The 11366-nt window shown below is 36.0% G+C and overlaps 1 protein-coding gene across 1 annotated transcript; it reads left to right on the forward strand.

Moving 5' to 3' along the window:
• The first annotated feature begins 4501 nt into the window (after positions 1-4501).
• LOC127502464 (cathepsin Z) lies at positions 4502-9933 on the forward strand. The gene is made up of 6 exons (XM_051875405.1): positions 4502-4683; positions 6381-6544; positions 6632-6811; positions 7257-7407; positions 8758-8923; positions 9190-9933. Exons 1-6 carry the CDS (start codon positions 4553-4555, stop codon positions 9301-9303), a joined length of 906 nt encoding a protein of 301 aa, XP_051731365.1. The 5' UTR covers positions 4502-4552; the 3' UTR covers positions 9304-9933.
• Positions 9934-11366: the final 1433 nt, after the last annotated feature.

Consider the following 11366-nt stretch of genomic DNA (forward strand, 5'->3'; position numbering starts at 1 on the left):
GGAAACATTCGCCTCCTATCCATAATTCATCAGAGATGATGAGTTAAAATAAAAGAAATGTCTTTTCTGATGCACGTCCAGACAAAAACACGAGTAGAGATCATCTCGATTATCCACCGACATTTCAATTATGCATAAACATAAACGTGATTGATTACACAGATCTCGTTTAATGCTCAGCAAACGTTTGCTTGATTGTCCATCAAAAAAAAAAAAACAAAAAAAAAGCCTGCATCCTGATTGATGTTTTGATCATAAAACGACGTCAGTGGCTCTTTTGCTTAGCATCGACCGTAAACAAACTTTCTACAATCACAGGAATATATCATAAAGCTAAAGTATTTGTTACTGGCATAGATCCACATGCACAGCTCCTGACTTACGACATCCATTAAGAGCCATTTATATAAGGTTAACAAATTTGCGTGAATCAAAGGTGCATTACAACTAGATAAAACTGAAATGAATTAAAGGGGTCCTTGATTATGATTTCACTTTTTTAACTTTAGTTAGTGTGTAATGTTGCTGTTTGAGCATAAACAACATCTGCAAAGTTACGACGCTCAAAGTTCAATGCAAAGGGAGATATTTTCTTTTAAAGAATTGGCTGTTTAAGAACTACAACAAATGGCTGGTAGGGACTACAACGAGCTTCTTCCTGGGTTGGTGACATCACTAACCCTAAAATTTACTTAAACCCCGCCCCCGAGAACACACAACAAAGGGGGTGAGGCCATGTTGGGCTGCTTTAGAGAAGAGGAAGAGTTGTTGTAGTAGAGTGTTGTTGTCATGCCGTCATTTTACGTCGGACTGCTTCACAAACGTGGGTCAATTCAATGCTGGATTTGCACAAAAGATTAACATGACGGCTCATGCTAGTGGATGAGTTGAATCAACTCCACAGCAACTACATAAATTTATCCACTAACCATTCAGAAACGTCCAGTTTCATTCTAAAAGTTGTAACTTCTTCCTGAGTCTCTCCATCAGTGTTTGACTCTGATTTGAACAATGTAAGGCTGAACACTGTTACTGACAATCCTCATTTTGGCTGCGTGAGATTCTCCAGCTTTGTTGTTGTTGAGCAACCGAAGCGTGAGCTGTTAAAGCTCTGCCCTCTTCTGGAAAGGGGGCCGGGAGCAGCAGCTCATTTGCATTTAAAGAGACACACACAAAAACGGCGTGTTTTTTCTCACACCCAAATAGGGGCAAATTTGACAAGCTATAATAAATGATCTGTGGGGTATTTTGAGCTGAAACTTCACAGACACATTCTGGGGACACCAGAGACTTGTATTACATCTTGTGAAAAGGGGCATTATAGGTCCTCTTTAATGCAGGAATGTTCACAAATGAGACCTTATTGTAAAGCGTTACTATAAAAATTAATTCAAAATATTAATAAAAACAACACTTTAGCAACCACATTTAACACTCTATAGCATCATGGCAACAAGTTTTACACACTTCATGTAAAACAAAATGAGCTAGTAAAAAACAATACAGATTGGAATATCAATAATGGATTCCTCTGGAATGACCAAGACTCTGTGTGTCCATATGATCATCCAATCACGGCATGCCTTCTACTGTATAACTGTGATGTCACCTAACAGAAGCGCTCTTATGTACTGCAGTCCGCACAGCTGTACATTAGGCGTGGTGTTCCAGGTATCACTTTCTTCAGAGCATCATCATCCTCATTAGAGCCCTAAAACACTGATAACCTCTTAACCATGAATGACCATCAACCTTTAAAGCTCTGCATTATTAAACACTCTTTAGCCATCTGTACAATTAGAATTAGCATTCGAGAGCCGACTGAGGCTTTTAAGCTTCAAAGTTTGTCCATCACAGGCTCAATAAGAAAGGCAGACATATGTCTTTTAAGATACTGTTACTGTGAATAATAAAGAGATTAATGCACAAACATTAGATAATATATTGATAAATGCCATTTCAGGCATTATGGGATGACAGATTAGTGCCTGTATAGATTTCATAACTGTAAATATATTTAATTAACTCTTTCCCCGCCATTAACGTAAGTTTCCGGCAATCCACGTTTTCACTGTAATACGGTAGGGGGGTGCTATTATGCATCTTCTGAAAGATTACTGAATCTCTGGAGGATCAAAACACAGGCAAAGAAGAAGAAAAAACAAGTGATAAAAGCATGTGTAAAATAACGTGATCATCAAAGATTAAACAGTATATAAATCAAAGCGTTACCGAATGAAAGTCGATCCAGTGAATGGCAGTGAAGTGACACAACTGATGCTGGTAGGTCACATGATCATGACAACATGGCAGATGAAGTGTCAGATTATATTCATACTACACATATTTATACTGTAATGTACTTTTTTAGCGGTTGTGAAGTAATTACTTATTCAAAATAAGTACCTACTCAAGAGAGTATGCGATTTCAGACGCAGACTCGATCAACTCCATCTATGATTTGATCATAGTTCTGAGACAAGTCTTTGACAAAAACACGTTTTTCTCAGCTTTTTTGTTAAAAATGTTGCTTTTTTATGACACTTACCCACGTTTTCAGGCCCCCAAAACGCCATTGTCGTGTAAATGGCCCCTTAAATAAAGCTGGCTGGGTAAAAAAGTTATTGCAATGTTAATATATCAACATACCTGAACTACTAAAATCTGCTTTGAATGTGAACATATAATGATAAGCACAAAAATAATACAGGTACTAAAATCCAATTATCCAATTATCATCTCAGAAATAAACATTTGACCAGCAGTCTTGGGCTGTGTCTGAAACCACATATTGATTAGGTACTTACATGTATTTTTAATAAATACTTTGTGAGCATGTAAAAAAGTATGTTCTATGGGGAAGTATGCAATTTTGGACGTCCCACATACTATGCATGGTACACATGCTGCATACTGCAAAAAATAGCTTTGTGAACATACCCTTTCACTCCGACCACAGGGCCTCACTGATCTTAATGAAGGCTGTATTTGTTTCTGTTTTCCTCTGAAAGTACACAATCTTATCTCTGGTCTGGTCAATTTACATTCAGGTTGTCGTGACACAGTGGAAAAACTTTCATCTCTTTGATAGAGTCAGGAGATACACATGCATTTAATACCTAAATGAACTGGCAGGATATAATGAACTGCAGGTGGAAGCAACAGAACGATGTCAAATTGAATCACACAGCAATCTGAGTCCACACACTCTGCTGAGTGGACAAACTCTGATCATTAAACAACGCCCGACAGTTATGAGTATTGACGATAACTGCATTACATAAAAGTTAGATCAAGAAAAGACATACGCAAACTTCCTGTTGCATGATGAACCTCTCATTGACTTCTATTCTTCTTAAAAGCCATACAATTAGAGTAGACAATCCCAGACCTTTACTCTAAACTTTTAATCTCTTAATGAAGATGGTTTTGGAAGCATTTGGTCAAACGCGACACACATACACACGCACAAATTTGTACACTTTTACTTCTGAGGGCCTGCTGTATATTGTGCTGATTATAATTACTACAGCCTCAATCCTCACAAACATGTTTTGGCAGATTATTTGGCCTCCAAGTCTTTTTAATAAGTTTTGCTGTATTTTCAGACTACAATTTTAGTGAAACAAGTAAAAAGATGTGAACTTCACCAAAAATTACACCTAAATATATAGGCCTACTAAAACACTAAATCCTTGAAATACTAAGAATGTATTTCAAAGCATTTTAGTGCCACCTACTGCTGAGAATGAAACAACTTCAGTCCTTCAAAATTCCTCAAATGACAAATGAATTTATGATCTGTTTTAAAAAAAAAAAAGGATTGTGAAACTTTTCTGATTTGCAGCTTCCAGACACTTTTAGTAATACTGTACTGTGAAATAAGAAATACACTTACAGATCACAGCTGTGAGTTTAGGAAGATGTAGGCTATTTTTTTTGTAGTTTTGATTTCTGTTCTGTGTAATCTGTGTATTTCGTTATGTAATGGTTTAATAAAACAGAACGTATAACTACAAATTCATTAATCTAACCATCAACTTAAACACCTTTACCTTCTTTTAAATTCTTCTGAAATAATTCTGCAACGTGACAAATGAAGTCATTATATTGACATAAGTCGAAAATTATGAAATTATTACGTCAAAATTGATAGAACGTCATAATTTTGACATTTAATGTCATGATTTTGTCTTAGTATGTCATAATTTAGAATTTTTATCTCATAAATATGACTTAGTATGCTATAATTATGACTTACTATGTCCATTTCGATTTATGTAATAACTGACAGTCAAAATTAAGACTTAGTATGTCCATTTCGACTTTTTAATTTCTTATTTACGACATAATTTAGACTATTTATGTAATAATAATGACTTTTTTATGTCATCATTAAAATTTACCAAAGTTTGAATATTTAATGTGGCAGAAATGCCTAACAAACTGTATGAAAATAGTTATGAGGACTTTCTCTCCAGTCCTGTAGAGGGCGGTAAAACTCTTGTTTTCGCTCTTCCTGAGGTGTCAAACTCAGATGTAAACATTCAGCATGGCGTCTGGTGTGTTTTGGTTTTCTCTTCTCCTCGAGCTGTTCGTGCACGCGACAGGATTCACTGAAGTTCAGCAACTCTCAGAGGCATGTTACAAACCGATGAAGGACCACAGACCATCATTCATAAAGTATGGAAATATTTCTCATTTGTATCTCTGTGTTGTACTTGCAATAACAAACCTATTTACAAAACGTACTATGGCCATTTTAGTGCGATGCCAATATCCTGTACTTTAGGACATATACCATGGTAATACCATTGACATATACCACAGACAGTTATACCATGTTATTTGAGCAGATACCACATCTACAATGGCAATATCACCTTATTTACATGTAGCCTACCATATTTTTGCATGCAAATCACACAAATATGGTAGGCTAATCACACTACAAATATATACACACATTTTTTTCTTACTTAGTGTTTTTGTCGTTTTCCAGCACAAATATTTAAACATTCTTAAACAAAAATACATCTGAACAATTTATCAAAATTGAGTTTTTGATTAAAACAAGACAAATCTGTGAATAGGGTAAGAAAAATAATCTTGGTTTCCCTTTGAATTAAGTTTGTTTTTCTTACCCCATTGGCAGATTTTTAGCATAAGCATAAACTCACTTAATTTCGATTAAAAAAAAAAGACTTTTAGTGCTGTCAAGTCGATTAATCGCATCAAACATAAACGTTTGTATATATATATACATACACACATATTTACAAACTTTTATGTTAGATGCGATTAATCGCAAATAAAGGGTTAGTTCACTCAAAAATGAAAATTCTGTCATTAATTACTCACCCTCATGTTGTTCCACACCCGTAAAACCTTCGTTCATCTTCAGAACACAAATTAAGATATTTTTGATAAAATCTGATGGCTCAGTGAGGCCTGCATTGCCAGCAGTACAATTTACACTTTCAGATGCCCAGAAAGCTACTAAAGACATATTTGAAACAGTTCATGTGACTGCAGTGGTTCAACCTTAATGTTATGAAGCAATGAGAATACTTTTTGTGCACCATAAAAAACAAAATAACAACTTTATTCAACAATATATAGTGATGAGCGATTTCAAAACACTGCTTCATGAAGCTTCGAAGCTTTACGAATCTTTTGTTTCGAATCAGTGGTTCAGAGCTTGTATCACTCTGCCAAAGTCACGCCCCCTAGTGGTGAACCATTGAAATTTCGAAACACTTATGATGTAACGAAGCCTCGTTTACTGAAATCATGTGACATTGGCAGTTTGATACGCGCTCCGAACCACCGATTCGAAACAAAAGATTCGTAAAGCTTCGAAGCTTCATGAAGCAGTGTTTTGAAATCGCCCATCACTAGATATTGTTGAATAACTTGAATAACGTTTTTTGGCGCACAAAAAGTATTCTTGTCGCTTCATAACATTAAGGTTGAACTACTGTAGTCACATGAACTGATTTAAATATGTCTTTAGTAGCTTTCTGGGCATTGAAAGTGTTAATTGTCTTGCTGTCAATAGTGGCCTCACTGAGCCATTGGATTTCATCAAAAATATCTTAATTTGTGTTCTGAAAATGAATGAAGGTCTTACGGGTGTGGAACGACATGAGGGTGAGTAATAAATGACAGAATTTTCATTTTTGGGTGAACTAACCCTTTTATCGATTTGACAGCACTAAACTTAGTATCTTAAGACATTTTGCTTCTCAAGTAAATGTATCTTGATTTAAGAATGTACTGGAAAACTAAATATTTTTTTGCAGTGCACTCAACATATATCAGAGTACCATTGTATTTCAATCTGATACAATAATTGTAATATTTCTTGCATGTTTTAGGACGTATCCCCGGCCTCATGAATATGTAAACGTCTCTGATCTCCCCGCCTCCTGGGACTGGCGTAACATTGATGGCAAAAACTATGTAAGCATCACACGCAACCAACACATCCCACAGTACTGCGGCTCATGCTGGGCCATGGGCTCCACCAGCGCACTCGCAGGTGAGAAGAACACTACAACAGGGTTCAGTAATAAAGAGTACACTAGAGAAAAACAAACATGTATCTTGTGCTTTCATCCACATTCAGATCGCATAAACATCAAGAGGAAAGGGGCGTGGCCTTCTGCTTACCTGTCTGTGCAGAATGTGATTGACTGTGGCGGGGCGGGGTCATGCTATGGAGGAGATCATCTGGGCGTTTATGCATATGCAAACGAGCGGGGCATTCCTGATGAGACCTGCAATAATTATCAAGCCCGAAATCAAAGTAAGACCCCAAACTCTGCAATGACATGAATTGCAAATAAAAGCAGTTTATATCATTACAACATTTAGATGCAAATATTAATGCAACTTGCATTAAAACTTTGGTAGCACTTTATTTTGCAGTCCTGTTTTGCATGTACATACTATATACTTATTGTAGTAATTACAATAACTACTGTAGGTAATAACTAGGTACTAGTCCTGAACCTACCCCAAACCTAATCTTAACCCATGTAGCTACCTTATATTATTAAGTACTTTCCTGGTATGTACACTGTAAGAACATTGAAAGTGCACATACTGTAAAGTAAAGTGCAACCAAAACTTTTTTTCAAGCAGCAATTTAATCGCATTAATCATGCACTAATTGAACAGTGAACTACATTGCAAGGTGTGGCGGATTTAAATATTATGTGTCTTCCACTTTTCTGACTTTTGTTTTGCAGAATGTGACTCATTTAATCAGTGTGGTACATGCTCATTCTTCGGTTCCTGCTCCATAATTAAAAACTACACGGTGTGGAAAGTCGGAGACTATGGAGACGTCTCAGGGCGAGACCACATGAAGGCTGAGATCTACAAAAATGGGCCAATCAGGCAAGTTTTAAACCTCAAATTTGTAGTGAGCCACAAATGGCCTATTGTTGGGGCTTGGTGATTTCAATCCAGCTATTTTAGAAGAGTTTTGAACATGGCTATCACATTTTAGAACGTTTAGACTTCTTGTTTTATAGTATTTTTAGGGTTTTATTTTTTAAATTTGAATTCTGTGTGATGCATCTCTTCAGCTAATGACGTTTATTTGACCCTAAACAGGAGAAGACAGCTTCCCTGTGGAAAAAAAGGGTCATTAATCAAAACGTTGGTCACACAAATGATGTTTAAAGTCATATACAGTAAGTAATAAAAATATGGGGCCCTATTTTAACGATCTAAGCGCATGGTCTGAAGCATATGGCGCAGGTGCACTTAGGGCGTGTCCGAATCCACTTTTGCTATTTTAACAACGGAAAAAAATGGTCGAATAGCATTGTAGCTAGTCTCTTAATGAGTCATGGGTGTGTTTTGGGCGTAACATGCAATAAACCAATCAGAGTGTAATTTCCCATTCTCTTTAAAAGCCAGGTGCACTTGCTCCATGGTGGATTCGCTATTTACATGACAGAATATAGACACCCTCAACCTGACGAGTCAGTTTAAATACATGTGTGTATTGCCACGATTGATCAAATAATTAGCCAATTTCATTTGTCATTACTGCAAATAGATAATTCTGATACATGAAATGACTATCCATTATGACATGTAGGCATTTTTATCTTTATGTACACAATAATAATCTTTTACATTGTATTCCTTTTATTTTCAATATTTGGCATGTTTGTGTGCTGCTGCGCGTCCCTGTGTGTGTAACAAGCAGAGTGTATGCACGTTGTTCTCCCGCCTGTAGGTACATATTACTAATGCACCCTTTAAATAACAAAAAAAAAGTTTCAGTTACCTCAAATTAGCAACACGCCAACAATGCGCCTGAACGCACCTTGTTTTCAGACCAGCATGCCCATGGGTGAACAGATGGGCACGAGTGCATTTGCTATTTACACAACGTGTGTGCTGGATGTGAAAATGATAACTGCGTCGGGCTGAAACTAGCAAAAAACACTTGCATCACGCCTGGCGTTGCATTGCGCCGGGTGTATGATAGGGCCCATGGTGTATGATAGAGTGAAAGGTCACAAGCTACTCACAGGGAAGTTAATTAGAACAGGATCCACTAGTTATCAGGACAGGAACAGGCCGGTTCAAAGACAGTTATTAGGTCAATTTTATTATATAGTAATAAGTTTGACTTGGAGGGTTTCATTTTAAATTTTCAGCATGATTTTGTCAGTACGGATGAACTTTGCAGTTGGATTGAAATGGTTTCTCTCTTTCTCTGTGTTGTAGCTGTGCAATAATGGCCACTAAAGGCCTGGAGGCGTATGACGGAGGGGTTTTTGCTGAGTTTCACATTCTCTCTGTTCCGAATCACATCATCTCAGTGGCAGGCTGGGGCGTAACAGAGGACGGGACCGAATACTGGATCGTCAGAAACTCCTGGGGCGAGTTCTGGGTTAGTAGAGTTACAGGACCTCCAAGGGCTTTGGTCTGATCTGTTCAGCTTTACCACACTCTTTTGAGGCCTGTGAATTTACGAAAAAAAAATCAAAGAAGTAATTCTCTGAAAAATGAAAATTATGTCATCAATTACTCTCCCTCATATGGTGCTTAACTGTGCTGATTGTCCTTGCATTTAATAAACCTTTTCTTAAAGATGCAGTAAGTATGTTAAATATGGCTGTGTTTAAACTGGGTTGTCGTGTGTTTTATCTCTCATAGGGAGAGTCGGGCTGGGCCAGGATTGTCACCAGTGCATATAAGGGAGGGAAAGGCGACTGGTACAATGTCGCCATTGAGCACCACTGTGCATATGGAGACCCAATCGTTACGTAGATCTGGAGCAATTCCTCTCATAGAACCATGATGTTCATACACTGGAACTGCCCTGGTATCAGAGGCTATGAACCTGTTATTTTTAATTGCTATAGTTATTTTTTAATATAAACAAATTTTTCAGGATGTAATTCATTGTTGTCATATCAAACATGGGATCGTGTGCCATATTCGAATTTTTAAACCTTAAATCAAATCTGTAAGAGTGTATGTAATTGAGAACGGAAATGATTGATAATATGCTATTAAGTGATACCATGCATGATGCAATTCACTTTATTATTTTATTACAAATCTCTATTTAACACTTGCCAAATACTACAAGAGTGGTAGAGGTTGGTAACTCTTTAAAATATTGCACATCATTATTATTTTTGTTATTATAATTCTGTACTCTTATAGCAGTTACAATTAAATTTATTTTTATTTGTTTGTCTCTTTTTATTCCAGTCATTGAGTGAATCTAACCTGTTAAATCCCTGGGGCATGTTTCACTCAAAAAAAAAAAAAAGAAAGATTTTAAAAAGTTTTAAATGTAAAGTAAAATGTATATGACCATGACTGTATCTCAGTAATAATTATTTTAATAGCTTTGCAATGTACAGATCATAAAGTATGTAAAAATATGAATGCATGTGTGTATTATATGCAATGCAACAGTACTTTGGGTCCATATTCCATCTCTCTATACATCAAGCAAGGGGTCGGAAAAAGGTTGAAGACTCCTATATAATGTGAATGTGAATATATATATATATATATATATATATATACATACACACACGTGTGTGTGTGTGTGTGTGTGACCCTGGACCACAAAAGCAGTCATAAGTCGCACGGGTATATTTATAGCAATAGCTAACAATACATTGTATGGGTCAAAATTATCTATTTTTCTTTTATGCCAAAAATCATTAGGATATTAAGTATTATGTTCCATGAAGATATTTTGTAAATTTCCTATTGTAAATATATCAAAAGTCGATTTTTGTGAGTGGATATGTATTGCTAAGAACTTTAAAGGCGATTTTCTCAATATTTTAATTTTGGAAAGCTTCAAAATGGAAAGCTTGTTTCAGATCATCAAATGATGTATAAATCTCAATTTAAAAAAATTGACCCTTATGACTGGTTTTGTGGTCCAGAGTCACATAGTAATAATTTAATAAGAACCATTATTCAGACTAATGAGAATTACAGACAATAATAATAGTAGGTCTAATAATAATAATAGGCCAATATTTTATTTGTAATGCGCCATTCTGTGATCTCGTTTGTATGCGAACAGAACTGAGCTGGACGATGACATCACTGTTTTCTCCAGTGCTGATATATAGATAAATTATCTAAATTAATAACTATTGATTTTTACAATGGAATGAATCAATACTGAATTTATTTAAGCTGGACAATGACACCATTTTCTTTAAGAGCTGCTGTGCAGCCAAAATTATTTGCCTGTTATCACTGTAAAGCTGCTTTGACGCAATCTTCATTGTAAAAAGCGCTATATAAATAAAGGTGACTTGACTTGGCCCACGCCACGCAATCTCGTTCCTAAATGACCACGATTCACCTGTTTTTGACAAAATCACACCGGAACATTTAAATGTGTGTTTGCTCTGCCGCTGATCCAGAGAGCATTTATCATGTATAGGTAGGTATGAAACAGCTTCACAAACAGTCTTTTCAACCACACAATATCGTTATTTCTGTGTTACAAACATTCAAATTATCGCAGTGTGATAAAAGTTTATAGTGCTGGGATAAAAGTTTATAGCTTGGATATAAACACTGATGTCTATAACAGCAATTAAAATAGAGCAAATCCTTTAGAAAGTAACTTGGCGCTTCAAACAAAGATTGTATCAATAGCACCAGTAGGTGGCGACAAGTGACTGTTCAAAAATGTATTTGTCATTGAATCATTCATTCAAGAGATTTGTTCAAAAGCGCAGCTTCATCCAGTAATAAAACAAGTGAAGTATTTATGAGCGAGTCATTGAATCATTCATTCAAACCGATTTTTTTTAAAAAAAATTATTCATTCAAATTGATTAAGT

The sequence above is a fragment of the Ctenopharyngodon idella genome, chromosome 2 (assembly GCF_019924925.1).
Source record: "Ctenopharyngodon idella isolate HZGC_01 chromosome 2, HZGC01, whole genome shotgun sequence".
Lineage (NCBI taxonomy): Eukaryota > Metazoa > Chordata > Actinopteri > Cypriniformes > Xenocyprididae > Ctenopharyngodon > Ctenopharyngodon idella.